Below are 16,954 nucleotides of genomic sequence, written 5' to 3'. Positions count from 1 at the left end.
AACAGAAGATACGGACAAGCAATTATAGAAAAACCACTTCTAAGTGGGGGCAAACACTAACAGGGATTTGCACTTTTAGTGGGTGATTTAAAGCACTTTAATATCTGCCAGCAGGGGGTGCTATTTTGCCACAAATGTGATACTTCCCTAAACACAAGGAAAGCCAGTAAATGATTTTCACATTAACCCTAACAGAGTCAGGCAAAAATACACAGGCGTGTGCTGCCCAAGCATCTGGCCTTTAAGAATATTACGCAAGTCACGTATGTAATATTGGGAGTCAACAGTGACCTTTTGTGGTTGCTTGACTACAATGCTAACATGCATTATGAGCCTTTGTCTGGCTTTGCATGCTGGGACTTGTAATTCCACAATAGCTCAAAATGCCAATTATTTTCACGCAAATCTAATCTAAGCCTGATCTATAGGTTTCCAAGCAGAACAGAATGCATACCAGGAGCTTGATATTGGGACTGGGCTACATGGGTTAACGTTAGCTTTTTTTTTCTAGCATTCCTGCTCAAGTAACAAGTTGCCAGGTCAGCATTCCTGCACATATTTTATAATTTTAACATTGTCCTTGTTATGACAAAACATCCAATAGAGAGGATCCAGCCCTTTTAGGAAACGAGGGCAAGATGTCTTTTTAAGAACCTAGAGTTTAATGGTCTATTAAATCTAGATATGATTGTTATTAACGTTTAGAAATCCAATCAACTGTCCATGAAATCATAAATAGTTAATTTGATGGATTATTCCATGAGCGGTCCAAACACACCTTCTTAAATGCTCTCAGCTTGAAGCATAAGTTTTTCTTAAAGGCCAGTAAATAAATGTTCCAAGGCGACTTCATACGGGTTATTTTATGGGTCATCTCAAGTAAGCGCGTAGAGCAGAGCATATAAGTGTGATTACAAGATTACCAATATAAAATCTAAAAATGTTCCAGGATGGCAAGTGCTTGGTTGTATCCGAGGATGTTTTATCTTGCAGGACACCTGGGGGACATGCAAGATGCATTGGCACCAAATGTTCCCCTAGCATTCTGCACATAACTCCTCATGTTCTTCTTCCGAGGAGGTCTCAGGGTAGAGCCGTCTACTTTTACTTATCCTTCTCTTTCTGCTGATCTCGAGTCGACTTCAGGAAATCACTACGTAGAAGGCGGCAGAAAAGGACTATATTCATTACAGTCATGATAGCCATTCCCACGCTGCCAACGGTGTATGTAAGAAGGGGGATGTTGTCTCGGTTTAACACCAACCATCTGGTCATCCAGGCTAGTGTACTAATCCTGAAGATGACATAGGTTCCCAAGTTCAGGAGGCTGTTCAGCCGATAAAACGTGGTCTTTGAGAGGTTGGCCATAAGTAGAATCTGCCTCAAGTGCAGGAAGATCGAGTTAATTTCTACCAACAACGCCACCACTGCAAACCCGACATAGCGCTGGAGGAGCAAGGAAATCCCAAAGCATGTGATGACCTGCAGAAGAGAGAGGAGACTTTGGTTACACACTGTTACAGGGTATGGTGGTACAAAACCACTTAGATTAGTTTATTTATTTATTTAAGGTAAAGTGTAGCTCCCAAGTTTGTTTCTATTTTTAAGCATATTGGAGTCCATAATGGAACGACTCAAAATAATTCTACCACGTATGTTCTTTCCTACAGGTGTCATTATCCTCATTATCGACTGCCTAAACTGAAATCAATGGGAGTAGCAGCAGCCGGTCGCATGTATGCCAGCTGAACATCATCATGCTTGCCGTGAAGACAAACGAGTGACAAGGAAAAAAGACACAAGTCCTGTTTTCTAGGTCAAGAAACTAAATGCCTGCACCGTTACAGCGGTGCTCATATTCACACCATTCAATTAAACAAAATTTATAAAAGGGTTCTGTAGCGTTTGGCCTTGTTGTGAAATTTGACCAAGAACAGAATTGCAACAAAGCTATAGAAATATTTTCCAGGTTCTACCCTGTGGGTAAAAAATAATTAATACAAGCCCATGTCTGATAATCTATACTATTTTCCAACACACTGTGCTAATAAATGAGTGCATGTTTTATTCCCCCAATATATTCTGTGTAGTTACTGACTCAATTTTTGAGTATTATTGTAGCAAACTGAAATTCTGCACTTACATAGAGCATCTTGTTTATAATATATGTTATAGTCGTAAGCTAGCCTTTACTTTTCAGGCAAATGTTAGCCCATAGAGGAATGATTGTGTTTCTGCCCAGATATTAGTTTGGTAAATAATCAGTATTTAAATCCTCAGGGCTTGATGTGTTCCTGCCCGCCATGTATCTTTTGGCTGCCTGTTTAATGATCTAAAAGTCTATCGACACCCATTTAATTAAGAAAACAAGCAAGATCAAGAGAATCCATTGCGATGGAAGATGGATAAACACCACATGGAGGCACTCCTTTAAAATTAGCAATGCCAGCTATCGTAACTGGGCAGCGGACCAGGCAGAACGCAGTGGATTAGAAAGGATTAGAATAATCCAGCTATTTATTTCCTGTGAAGCCGAGATGTCAGAACAGATCACAGAATGCATTAGAACCTGATGATAAGTACAGTACCCAAGTGATGTGTTTGTTTGGGAGTGAGATTTAATATAAATATATATATATATATATATATATATAGTGTAGCTTGTAACATTGCAGAATAAAGAACGTTTTATTAAATATAGGATTTGGTGGTTTGCCATAGTAATGATATTTACACATACAATATAAAATGTAACATATACTTAAAGAAAAATAAAGAAAAAAAACTGCCTCAAAAAGATATATATAAATAAAATAAAGTTCTGTCTTGCAGAAGAGACATAACAATTTGACCTATTAGACAGAATATACCTTTAGCCCACATATTTCAATGGAATATCCCATGCCTATTAATGGCCATGCATTAATAACATATTAAATAAAAATGGTATGTGTGCGCAGAGCTGCAGGAACAAGAATTGCAATCTGGGGTAGAATTGCCCTCTGAAACTTATTTGAGTGAAGCTCACAAGTCCCATAAAAAGCGCACAACGGACCAAAACTACTCCAAATACTTCACCATGCGCACACGTGCCTCTTCTATCAATTCTTGTTACACAACCCTCAGGCTCTCAAGAGCGTAAAACATCATAGAAATGGAGAATGCACAATGACATTTTCAGCTGAAAGCCTTGGCATGCAGGTCCTCGCTGTGGCAGGACAGCCCGTGTAACAGTCCTTGGAATATTATATATATATATATATATATAATGATCTCCTTTAATCATGTTTTACTATGTTAATGGAAGTATTAGGGGTATAAAAACCACAAGAAGGGAGCAAAGGTTAAATAGTGGGGGGTGGCTGGACATTGAACCCATGTCTCCATGCAGGCGTTACATATAGGATGCCTGGCAATAGAATCTTTTTCCTAATAAATTGCTTTTGAACGTTTGTTGTATTTTTAATCTTGTGAGCCACCAGCGTGTTCAGTAATCAAAGCGACAAGGAGACTTCCTGCTCAACCAGTTCAGCTCCTAAAGCCGGTGCTGGAAAATTCACGGTATGCTCCTAGACGACAACAGCGTACATACCAAGCGGCAGTGAAGACACTTCCCCAGCTGGAGTCTTCACCCTGTCTTCTAACCACCCCCAAAAAAACCTGTTTTCGTGAAAACAAAGGTAGCTGAACGTCACACTTTGTAGGTACCGAGGATATCAAAGGCAAGTCTGGTTACATACAAAGTGGTCTTTACTAAAGGGACAGTGAATATGAGTTTATTTATAATTAAAGCTAAATCAATCAATGTGCAGAGTATTCCAAAATCTCCCTGATTATGTATGCACTATGCTGTATCATCCTCACAAGTCCAAAATGCCAACAGTGATCTATACTGGAGGACTTTTACCCTCCTACCCTGTGTGCATCGGTCTTTAACACACACGCCTACAGAACTTCTCGCAGGACCTGAACGTATGAGAACGTTCTCTCAAATAATAATTAAGTAATCCTAGCAGATCTTCCATGTAAATTACTGATGAGGTTCAGTATAACAGAACACACCGTACAGAGTTTCCACTGCTACGTCTTAGCAATTAGCAAGAAGGAATTTTTCAGAATCATTATACAAAGTCTGCCGATAGCATGTACTTTTTTTTTTTTTTTTTTGGGGGGGGGGAGGGGTTAATCCAAATTCTATGAATTTGTTGTGGCTGGGACTATATATGGGACATTGGCGTGTCGTTTTAACTACACCGCGCTGTAAAAGTCTTTAGTTGGAAAAAATATATATAGTTAAGTGTCAAACTGCTGCGAGCAATAAATCCAATTAGTCTATTAAGCAAGGTGTTAGAAAGCAAAATGCTTGCCCTGTAGGCCTGAAAGTAGAAGTACTTGGCACTACACACTGCCAACTAGGAAACAATGTTTGTAATGAGTGAGCGGAGATTCCGTAATGTGTAGCCACGTGCCCGACCAGCACGCCTTGCCAAGATAAAGCCGCACGGCCCGAGGGCACGTCGGCTGAAATTCACATGCTGGCTCACGATAGCGTGAGGATTGCTTTTCGCCAAGTGATGAGCTGCCAGTGTCACTCTGACCCGTTCCTAAACCCAAGCCCAATCAGACTGTAACAAGAATAAGAAAAAAAAAAAAAAAAAAAAAAGCCAAGTTAGATTTCAGATATTTGTGAGTTTATTCCAATAAGGTTAAGGTCACCTAACCCCTAGAGTTCCTATCTACAAACCCTTTACAGACGAGGCTGCAGGCACCTGAACGCTCTCCAGCTCTCCAAGGTCGAGTGGGAACAGTCTTTACAAGAGTGAAAACTTAGAAAAAGCAAGCAGGAACAGAGGCGCTAGTCCTTGAAGCCTGACCTGCCCACCGGCCCTGACATTATCTGGGCTGCTTTTGTTCAAAGCTCTCACAGCTGGCTTTATTGGGTTAAACCTGTTACACAGACTAACGTCTTTCATACCGACATTTCCCACTCGGCTGGAGATAATAGGAAGGGTGGAGCAGGTTCTTGAAGGACGATAAAGAATACTTACACAACAGGGCCAGGCCCAGCCATACGCCCCACAGTACAGCTGCTTTTTTTTTTTTTTTTTTTTTTTTTTTTTTAAAACATCCTGACAAGCTTGTATAGGCCCTGCTTTTCATACACACACCGTACAACCAAGGAAGGACAATGCTATGGAATCTATTGTCATACAATACGCGTTCCCATCCCCCATAAAGCTCCCTCCCTGTTTAGCTATTCCAAACACTAAAACCGTGCTAATTGCTGATGGTTTGACATGCGGCAGGGCGCGGCTAACATGAGCGTGAGCCAACGGCTTTCCCATGCATAGCATGCGCCTATAGTTCACAGAAATGCCAGACTATAAATGCTAATCACACGTCGCAAATACTTTACAATGCTGGTCCTCATAATAAACCCGTTAACCACAAAAGTAGAAGTACTCGGCTGAGTAGCCATAAATTGTCATTATGACATAGACATTTGCTTTAATTATGAAGTCACACTTAGTCATATGATCAGATGCTCAGGACCAGAGCTACTTCTGTGAAGATTAATGTTCTTACACCCACCTGATAACCAGGAGTTCTGGGCTCCACCAGAAATGATTAAGTACAGTGTAACGGGACGGTGCATCTGGAATTAATCAATCATGCCCAGATTCCAGGCTAATGGCATACGAAGGGAAGTCGAATAATTAAAAAACAAAATCACATAAATAAAATATATTTTTAGATTAAAGGGTGGGTATACACCACGTGTAGAACAGAGCTGCTGCTAATGAACAAATAGTGTGACAAATAGCCATGTTGTCTCTTAAAATGCCAGATTGACTGCCAGATACATCCCACTCCTCTTCAAAAAATATTTATGTGGCAATAGAAGCTGTAGTATTTGCAATAAAATGCATACAGAAGTTGCTGAACATTTCTTAACAACAAATGGAAACATCTGCAGCAAGACCCTGGCAGCCCCCCCCCCCAGCATGGCCTATGAAAATGGGTTGGGTCACACACATAACATATTGCCAAGTATCTCAAAGCAAAGTCAGGGGTCACTGAGCTGCGAGTCAGTGTGTAGCGCATGCATCCGATCCTTAATTGTTGAGTTATGTGGTATGCGCATGTCTGGTGTTCATTGTACCCTGGGGTTGGCCACACAACTCATCAAATCCATGGTTTCCTTCCACTGCTACATATGTAAGCCTACCCTCAAAGTGATACTCGAGTGAAAACATTTGCACCGTCCAGAACAGTACTCTGTAGAAAACCAAGAAGACAGGCCAGGTTACACAAGCCAATTGTGATTCTGGCAATAAACCTGGGTGTTTATTAGCCAAGGGTGCAATGCCCTCCTCACTAGGTCCACGTGCAGAGGACAGATGTAGACTCACAAGGTCTGTCCCCCTAGTGGTCTTTTGAGGTACTGCATATCTCCCAGTACAACATCACTGTAATTATATGCTTTAATCTTTTTTTATTAACCTTGGACAGGAATCATACAAGACATATAGCATCACATTCACGTAATAAAAGGTTCACATTCATTGAGTAGATTGTTAATGTCAGTACAATTCACAACATTTACTGTACTGGAGTTCAGACATAGCACCATCATATTCCACAGTCCTGTACAACGGGTAACAATCGGTATGTACACCCCTCCAGTACGGAGATATTTCTGTATAGATATACTAAAATCATACGCTCCATTAATATTGCATGAATTCACCGACTGATGCCGGACAAGACAAGCCCTGCTTTCCCGGGGGAAACCGAAGGAATATCACGTTCTTCCATTATTATTTATTGTTTTATATAGTGCCATCGTATTCCATAGCGCTGTGCAAAGGGTAGACAGGACAAAGGTAGCATATAACATAATAATCTGATTTACAGAAATAGGTGGGGAGGGCCCTGCTTAGAATAAAAACATTTATAAAACACTCCTTACCACAGTGTGATGGAAAAGCAGTTCCCAGGACTGATGCAGCTTCTGGTTCTGCAGCATATCCACAAAATCATGGATAAAGTATCCTACAAGAGACGGCAGAAAGGGGGGCGACACACGTTACAAACGAATGCTCTTCTTGTCTAGAGATCATTAGCCTGCTTTGCCTTTTCAGATATGTATGTTGACTCTGTACAGCATGGTACACAGGGGGTTAACAGTTACAGTAATATGTACAGAATACATTATCGGGTTACTGCTTATGACGGGCACAGATAAAAGGGGGCAAATTTTGCAGGCCGTTACCAGAACCTTACTGTCTCTACACTAATAATACAATCACACGTGACGTGTGTGTGTGTGTGTGTAAAACACAATGTTACATACATCTAATTTGCACAAGGTCAGGGGAGCTGAAGTCCTGTGACAGAGAGCGGAGTGACAGGGAGAGATGTCACGAGGCAACGCAACAGGCAGAGTATTGTGAGATGTGATGAAACATGAGGTTAATAATGAGAAGCATAATAAGATGAATGGAGGCTCAGTCTACGGGGCACATAACGACATCGCTCCCCACTCACACATAATATATGTAATGTAACATAAGGTTTCATTTACCAAGGGAGGTAGAGACATAGATCAGCCTCCCATCAGAAGTGGTAAAGCCTAATACAGAGATAATTCAAACGTGCATGGGACCGGCAATTCACTGCCAAAGGAATTAAGAAGTTTAATATGCTACTTATGCATCTGGCAATAACATGGTTAAAGAATTGGGGCACTCATGAATGGATCAGACACTAGAATAATGACTACACGGTAAGGTTTGTCGTCATGTCTCTGGAGGAGGAAGCGTTAAATAACTCCCCCGGGTGCAGCCATGACACGAACTCACCTATAGACACAGCGATGAGGCAATGCGAAAACCGAGTGTGAGTGGAGATCAGGTCCTCAGCCATCTCCGGGTGCAGGTAAAACCTAAATGAAGAGGGGAAGGAAAAAGGGTCAGCGGTTCTAAGGAAACATTCTCTGGGTAAGTAGCCACTATATTACCCCACCAAGGGGCAGATCTCGGTTCCCGGCCACCCCACCACCAAGGAGCCCCGCTCTCTCTGCCCTCCCAGTAATGTACCGCAGCCACGTGCCAGGAATCCCGGGTCTCCCTCTGCCCCGAGCACCCTTTCTTACCCAAGCAGCGCCCAGGTCCCGGTCAGCAGGCTGTGTATGAAGGAGGTCCAGATGTTCCTCCATTTCCAGGGATTCCGGAGCGCGGAACTCGGGGCGGGTATCAGGCGCTGAAGCTTCCCGTTCAAGAGGCAAAAGCAGGCAAAGGATGCTCCGGTAAGAAGCACTCCGGGATCAATGAGCTCCATGGAAACCAAGACAGAGAGCAGCTTGTAGAGAAGATACAAATACGGCTGTCACGATAGTAGTGGTGACGAGTCTCGGTGTGGCTACCGTATGTTATACAAGGCAGCACCGATGGGTGTGGGCTACCAATGGAGCTCGGTATAACGCTTCTCACACAGCGCGCCCCAATCCAACCTACGAGTTACCCGCAGCTGTTGCATCCGCTACCTCGCTCCACCGCGCTCCTTGAGTAAGTTTCTTGACGGAACCACCAACAAACAACCCGGTCCACGCTCTCTGATTGGTCAGCCCGCAATTCTCACCACGCCCTCGCCCATCTCCATGCCAACCATCCCCTCCCAAACTGGAAGCTCCCCTTTGAAGGGTCTTTACTCTTTAGCGGCGTGGGCTCCGAGTGGCTGCTAGCCTCCACTGTTACCCGGTCATATTACACGGGAAGCCGGGGGGCCGTTAATAATCCTCACACACCCTGGACCCTGCCACACCGTTTTATGTTATTTAACCCATCGTTACACAATTACACCACGTGTCATGCACCGACCAATCCCGAACTCTCGTTGCATAACGCTAGAAGTCACTAAATGACAAATTGTTGGAGTAGTTTGAAAAACGGATGGGGAGAATATTAGTTTCCCGTTTGGCGCGCAGCTAACAGCACTACCCCGATGGGCGCCCTTTACCCTTCTTATCGGAACCATATGATATACAAGTACCGCTGGACGCTCCATAAGGTCGACTGATTAAATCATATACTTTCATCGATTTATATGGCGCCATCATATTCCGTCGCGCTGCTTAGTAGAAAACTCCAGGGTTCACCTTGTACACCATTTTTTTTTCTTCATGGAGGTCCGACCCCAGTGAGTTTCACCTGCAATATAAATGTATGGTTGGCCCTGTAATAATGATTAGCTAGTATTATGTCATGTATCCCGCATCACCAATTGAACTACACATTGTACAGGGCCGTCTTATCCCTTCAGTCCTTGCAGGACAAAAGCGCCAGGGATGGCCCTTAATGCACGGCGATGTTAGTAAGTAGAAACCATATCTCCTGTTTTCACATACTTTAGTTAAAAAAAGAGTGAAAAGGATTTGTGGGAGTTATTGGCGGTGCTGTGTGTGTGAGCATGCACACACAGTACCATACCTCCCAACAGTCCTGGATTTTGTGGGGCGGTCCTGGTTTTCAGGCATGTCTCGCTTTTGGAGGCAGTGGTGATCATATGGGCTGTGACTTTGAAAGTAGCATTTGCAAGGTGGCTATTGTGGTAGATGGTTTGCTGGATAATGTAAAAATGAAGTGGGAATATGATGGTGATATATGTGTGTGTGTATATATATATATATATATATATAATATATGGGATTACGTGTTAAACACGTGTAGACAGGAGATTTATGAGAACATTCACTTCCTGCACCTTTTTCTTGGCGTTCCATCTAGATTTGAGTGCCCTCGAGCTGTAGGCATGGCAGTAACATCTGATAAAGATTCTTATCATCGAAATAATAATAAAGTATGTAATGATTTTTAATTGTCTAGCTTATCCGCAAAAACATGTCCAAAGGCGCTCTGTGCTTCTTACCAGCGAAAAATGCCCATCTGGTACGTTGTCGTTCGTACGATGGGTTTATTTTTTCATATTCCCAGAGCAGCTGTTAATGATTCAGATGGGGTCTCTCACAGTCTTATTTGGAGATACAAGAGACCCAAAGTAGCCATGGCCAAACTGCAACACGCATGTTTTGATGCTGTTTTACTATTTACTATATTTATGAGGCATGCTAGGGACTGATGATACTCCTCACGTGCACATTCTGTCTTAGAGGTGATGTTCGGCAGGGTGATTTTACACTGCGTTTCTTGCACACAGTGTCCAGTGTCTCCGATGTAACCGGCCATAGGTCCCATCACCGATCAACAGACTTCGATCCAGGGAATTTCAGTCCTCAAGACACAGTCCATGTTTTATGGATGTATGTGTTGAGACAGTGACAATTCCTACGGTTTTTGTAGGTCCAGACAACACTTACCACGTGGCAAGCTCCTAAAATTCCTTGCTATGCTTCACGAACAGCACATAACACCCTTTCAACCAAGTCAATCCAGTAGCACACTACTCCTTATCTAATTTTCGAGAGAGGTCTAGCCATTCTGCATTGTTATGCTAGGTTTAGGAACCAAGGTATGGATCCATAATGCAGAGCTGGTCGTCCCTATGGATGGTCTGGTGTTCATCTGATGAGCAAAACAGCACAGGAACAGCAGGGATACAGACAGGAGATCAAAAAAATAAACCGTAGTGGGACTCAAGGTAGCAAGACTCAGCAGAGTAGTCAAGATGGGCTGAGAGTTGGTACTGTACATGGTTCTATACCGGAGCAGGACTCGAGACATCCGTAAAAAGGGATAAGGCAGGAATGAAAGGCAAGGCAGAGGTCTGGTACACAGTCCAGGATCCAGTGGCAACAGTACAGCAGGATAGGACAAACTCATGGACAAGGAAAAGAAATGGAAACTTATACAGGACTCATGACAAGGCAAGGTGCCTGCCGTGTACCAACAACATGGTGGGGCAACGTAAGAAAAGACCCCACCATCCACGCTACCTGACAGGGACATCAAGACCATGCCCTTTGGGTAGCTGCCGCTAGTACTCTGGTGATTGGAACCTGCGTGGTGGGGACCCGGCAGAACACTGCATACTGTTCCTCAAACATCAGCAGCTTACGTAGGTTCCCTACTAGGGACTTCAATATTTTATGAGAAACCATACAGATGATGACTACTTTGAAACACTTAAATATAGAAACATACAATTTGACTTCATGCAAGAACCATTTGGCCCATCTAGTCTGCCTTTTTTCCTAGTGTAGAGACTCAGACCTTAATCTGTCCCTGGACTTGTTTTAGATTCAGGATACACTTATTAATATTTTAGATCCAGAAAAAAATCAGGCACAGCTAAAAGGAAATGTAATGATTTCACCAGTACTTGTTGAGGGATGCGGAGTTTCCAAACTATAATATTTATTGTATTTTCCATTCAGTTATATTCTCATTATATTCTGCCATTTGCAGACTTTTAATAGTAGAAGGTGTCTATTAAAGCGGCATTTGAAGCTGGTATTAAATCAAAGTAGGTATAGTCAGTGCCTTATTAAGCATTGGCGCTGCTCAATGCCTAATCTAGGGCAGCATCAGCATCTACCCCTTCCTTTGTTATCTGGGATATGATGTCATATTTAAGAATGCATGGTACTGGACGGTAGTAAACTGCAGGCTTGCATAGCGTTGATGGGCTGGTTGGGGAGATCAGAGCTTTCCAACCCGGCCCATTTAGCAATGATGCTTTAGGGAGCCTAATCATCCAATATGGTGACTGCCCCCCACCCCGGACCTGCTGGCCTAGAATACATCATTGATTACAGTCGTTACATCTTAACAACTAATCTGTGAGATTTATAAACACATTACATGGAAAGGTTGGCCATTTGAGGGACATTCCAGTATCCACGCAGCCTCTCCAACAAAGTACTTTTTTCCCCTCTAAAAGTGTGTATGGGACTTTATTTTTTTATTTCTGTGCAAATTGTGTAAGTGATTTTCAGCTCATTTCATACATATGTACCTCACCCTCTTCTTTGGTGTACACATGTCTACGTTTTCCATTTGCACATAGGGTATGTTATACATTATATAATAAGAATGCATACCCATGCAGACCCAAGAATTGTTCCCCCCTCCAAAGTTGTATTATTTTACAGCATTTCTTATTAGTGATTGTTTTCTTATTTGCTTGAAAAAGTGTTGCATGCAAACATTTCTCAATTTTGACAACTCTTCTCATTTCTCCACCCATTAACATTTCTTTTTTTTGAGGTTTTATAGAACTTTAGCGCAATAAAATCTGCAAAAGCCTGATAGAATGAACAAACAAAATATCATATTAAGTGAATCGGAAAGATTCTAGAAGATCTTCAAGAACAATGGATCAAAAGGATTAACTGTATTAAAAGGCTTGAATACCCAATCCAAAATAGTGATAGTACTATGAGTCACCAGCATAGGGACAGATTTATGAATGGACTGGGTGTGTGCGTAATAATATATTATTCCTATTTACACATACTGATATTTCTATACACATTATTTCGACTTTTGGGGCTGTAAAACACCTTGATACACTGAGCAGGTGAGAGAAGAAGGACGGAAGAATATGGTTTCCATGTATAATGGAACATCCAAGAAATTGAGGAGGAATATTTCTATAAAAATAAGCACCATCACAACTCATGAAATTATAAGAATTTGATGTGCGCTTGTGTCTCATTTTAAATATTTTGCTGATGCTTTTACGTTATCGATGTTGTGGAACCACTTCTCCCATGATCCTCTGCCAGCCGTGAGACAACTCTAGTATATCAGAAAGTATTTGTTAGCCTCGTGTTTGGTGCTGCAGTTACCCAGACAGCCGGAAATACTCAGGCAATGGAGTACCCCAGTGTTTCTCGAAACATCTTCATTAAACCGGAAATAAGAGGTAGTGGATGCCTTAGACAAGCACATCCTCCTTTGGCTTCTCTGTTCAGAAGAGGGCTTTAAATATTTTTGTAAACACCATTTAAAAAATAAGTTAGCTTTCTAAATACACTGGATCTCCCTGAGTGGAAAGGCCGGCATAGTCTATTCAGTTTCCTGCCAGGGAAGGCTACCTGGAGCTCTACCTCTTCTCAGAGGCAGGGAGCGGGACTAAACATGCGAGGGGCATCGTTGACTATGCAGTGGTTAGGATTGGGCCTAGATAACGTTAAATTGGTTGACTAAGGAAGGGGAGTGGATGTACCTAAACCGCACTGCCCCCAAAAAGAGAAGCGTGACCCGGAATCCTGGGGAAGCAGCGATCCCCCAGGAGACTTCAGGTGAAACCCAGCTAGCTCCCTGCTATGGTCACAGATCTGCTCTAAGCATTCAGTACGTTAAGACTTGGAATAATCCCTTAGGTGTTTGTGTACTATTTAACACCGCCATTTATCTTACTCTGTGTGTGTTTAGTAAGGCATGGTCAGGCAAGTCCTGGAATAACCTGGAGTGTGTTTAGAAATGTAGTTCAGTAGTCATAATAGCTACGAATCATATATACAAAAAAAGACTTAATACCACAATATACACAATGGAGGTATATACAAGAAATAAATACAATATATCAATGCTATTAGGGTATTGTTAGAGCATAAGCACCAATATATATATACTGTATGATATATATATATATATATATATGTGTGTGTGTGTGTGTGCTTCATATATTGTAAAAATCATCACAATATTCTATATGATATAAAATATAGTATATAAAAGCAATAAATATCAGGAGAAAATAATACATAATATTAAGTTAACAAAGGAATAGAATAAAGATAAAAAAAGACAAGAAGGTCTATAAAGGAGTCTTATCTAGTACATTAAAAAAAACATGTATTTTTCATAAACAACCTATTAGCTTTGACAAGCTAAGAGCAAATTAATTGTATATGCTGATCAGCGTTTGACCACCTGTGAAGGTCCCGCTTTTGCAGCCAAAACAGCCCTTGCCCGTTGAGACATGGGCTTTAAAGGTGTGCTGTGGTATCCTGTAAGTTGCGAGGTGCGGCCTCCATGGATGCATCCTGGTGCCATGTGTTCTCCTGGTAAGAGACCCACCAGCACCCAGCCCTCCACGTGATGTGAGAGAAAACATGATTTATCAGACCAGGCCGCCTTCTTCAATTGCTCCGTGATCCAGTTCTTATACTCATGTGCCCATTGTAGGCGCTTTCAGTAAAGGACAGGTGCCAGCTTGGGCACCCTGACTGGTCTGTGGCTATGTAGCCCCATACGCAACAAACTGAGATGCACTGTGTGTTCTGACACCTTTCTATCAGAACCAGCATTAACAACTTCAGCAATTTGAGCTACAGTAGCTTATCTGTTGGATTTTGTCTCAAGTAGCGGCCTTTGCCCCCCCCCCCCACATCATTGAGCCTTGGCCGCCCATGACCCTGTCGCAGGATCACCGCTTTTCCTTCCTTGGACCATTTTTGATATGTACTGACCACTGCAGGAACACTCCACAAGAGCTGCAGTTTTGGAGACGCTCTCTACCTAATGTCTCTGTTTGTCTTAGTCTCTCAATTGTAGTCATACCCCTTGAATATATGTATTGTAAGAAGCGCTGCGTAAATTGTTGGCGCTATATAAATAAGATAATAATAATAATGCTCTGACCCAATCGTCTAGCCATCACAATTTGGCCCTTGTCAAAGTGGCTCAGATCCTCACAATTGCCCATTTTCCCTGCTTCTAAGACTTCAACTTTGAGGACAAAATGTTTACTTGCTGCCCAATATATCCTACCTGCTGTCAGGAGCCAAGATAACAAGATTATCAGTATTATTCACTTCATCTGTCAGTGGTCATTATGTTATGGCTTATCAGTGAATATAATTGCTTTATTGTGTATGCCACATTATTAAAAAATGTGCTCTATGAATTGCTTCTTTGTTGAAAAAAAAATATTTTGAAAATCTAATCTTTGGTGCTTGAAATATATTTTTGAAAACATATTAGATTAATTCAAAAACAATTCAAACAAAACCAAAAATAAATAAATAAAAATCCAATAGTTTTTAGGTGAGATACTACAGTGTAGTCGGTGTGTATATGTTCTGACACTGGAAGAGTTTACTGGTGTGATGCTGTAAAGTGTTCTATGGGTAAACTTATGTGACCCTAACTGAAATCCTCGTCTGAACTATCAGTGACCTTGCAATCCAGATAGCACAACTAGCATATTGAGGACTTTTAGAGATAAGCAGAGATACAACAAACTATGGATCAACGTAAATGTCCTGGAAAATTCAGTGGAATGTAAGGAACAAGCTAATACAGTGCAAAGAAAATATGTATAAGGTAATGAATATCCTTTTTATCAGTGTCCATTGAAGGTTCCTCAGATGCTCCAAGTAAAGGAAGTAAAAATATCTAAAGGTCTACATTCATTAAACACAAATGTGATGAACCAAGCGTTCACAAAAATACCTTTAGGCCAAGTCTTGTAGTCTTCCAGTTGTAGGTAAAGGAATGATCATGCCTGGGAACTCTCCTGGTTTGACCCAGAGTCTCTGGGTAAAGCGCTGCTTCCTGGGTCTCCGGGTCACTCTTCTATGTCTCCAGGCAGGGGAGCCCATGCCCACTCCCCTTCAACTCCTTCTATTTAATGTTATCTGGGGCTAGCCCCACCCATCACATGGCTAATAATGACCATAAAGTGGCTACCATCAACGCTGAAGCCGCTCCTTCATAAGAGGGAGAACTCCACTGGGAAGTTCCCATATTTGTTCATGGTCAATTCTAAAGCAATGACCCACATCTTCTGCAATTGTGTGGCAAAATATGAGGACTGGTTTTGTAGCCATAGTTTAAAGCATCACTGAATAATACGCTACACAGGCCCGGACTGGCCCCGTTTAAGTGAACATTTTTTCCCCATGCAAATCAATGGAGGGGCTCAGCAGAATCCCCCTATGCACTTGCCTGCCCCCAGCTCCTTGGCCTGCAGCAGATGCGTTTCAAGAAGCCAAAACTGGAGTAACAATATGTTGCAAAGGTGCAAAAAGTGCTTTTTTATTTAAAGAATACATATTAAAGTAATTTAGCATGCATTCGTTTTAGTGAGGGTGTATAGGGCATTGTAATGTCGATTCAAAAATTGTATGTGAAGAAAATATTGTCTATGTTACAGTGACACCTAGTGTTCAAAAATGGTAACATGTTTATTGAGCAACATTGACATTATAGAAACAATGAATTTGATAGAAGATAAGAAGCATTTGGTCCATCTAGTATGCCCATTTTTTCCTGCTGTAAAGGTTCAGACCTTAATCAGTCCACGGTCTAGTCTTAAATTCACAATAGCTTAATGCAGATCCCATGCATTCATGGGCCCTGATGTAAAAATCCACCTCTCATCTGTATTATTATTTACCTCTGTGTAGTGTAGACAGTATTTTTTTTTTTTTATATAAAATGCAGAAAAGATCTGATATATACAGTACCTGAAAATATAACAATGTTAAATTATGCTACAAAGACAGAATATATTCACAGAGCCTTCTTTATCTCAGGGTAAAAGGGGCAACTCCAAAGCCACAGATCCATATCCAAACCACAGATTCATATCTTTGAGTATCCTTCAGCATAGACCTCCATTTCACAGCACAGTGGGCCAGTCATGGGCAATCAGATGATCTCTCTAACTACCCCATGATCCCGCTGACCATAAATGTGAGACAGTAGTGCAGCTCGGCAGGACAATCCCTAAAAATCGTGACTGTTCTATTAAAAATGGGGCATTTGGTAGGTATGATTCAGGTTTTACACTGTTAATGAAACTTTTCGGGGCAAAAATGTCAAAAAGGTGACTGCACAAAAACAAAACAAATCCAAAAGTGTTCTTATTATTGAAACTGCACCAATGATACAGAGCACAAAGATGGTAATGCAAAGAAGTCCAAAATGCATCTTCACAGAAAGGAGTTTGCCACCTGTTGCTTTTCCACATGAAAATG

General features: G+C 41.7%; 1 protein-coding gene across 1 annotated transcript; it reads right to left on the bottom strand.

Annotated features, from left to right (window-relative positions):
- Nucleotides 1-1,104: 1,104 nt before the first annotated feature.
- TLCD2 (TLC domain containing 2) lies at nt 1,105-8,343 on the bottom strand. Its single transcript, XM_089494493.1, has 4 exons — nt 8,159-8,343; nt 7,866-7,948; nt 6,974-7,056; nt 1,105-1,482 (listed from the first exon to the last, which is right to left on the bottom strand). Exons 1-4 carry the CDS (start codon nt 8,341-8,343, stop codon nt 1,105-1,107), a joined length of 729 nt encoding a protein of 242 aa, XP_089350619.1.
- Between the last annotated feature and the right edge of the window lie 8,611 nt (nt 8,344-16,954).

Source organism: Sceloporus occidentalis, unplaced genomic scaffold (assembly GCF_023333645.1).
Source record: "Sceloporus occidentalis isolate IW3139 unplaced genomic scaffold, rSceOcc1.0.p SCAF_72, whole genome shotgun sequence".
Lineage (NCBI taxonomy): Eukaryota > Metazoa > Chordata > Lepidosauria > Squamata > Phrynosomatidae > Sceloporus > Sceloporus occidentalis.
This window is presented reverse-complemented; position numbering and strand designations above follow the sequence as displayed.

Coding starts and splice junctions, on each gene's coding strand:
- TLCD2 (XM_089494493.1), bottom strand. CDS start 8,343: ATGGAGCTCATTGATCCCGGAGTGCTTCTTACCGGAGCATCCTTTGCC. Junction 7,949..8,158: donor GGGACCTGGGCGCTGCTTGG/GTAAGAAAGGGT, acceptor CTCTTCATTTAG/GTTTTACCTGCACCCGGAGA. Junction 1,483..6,973: donor TGCTTTTCCATCACACTGTG/GTAAGGAGTGTT, acceptor TCTCTTCTGCAG/GTCATCACATGCTTTGGGAT.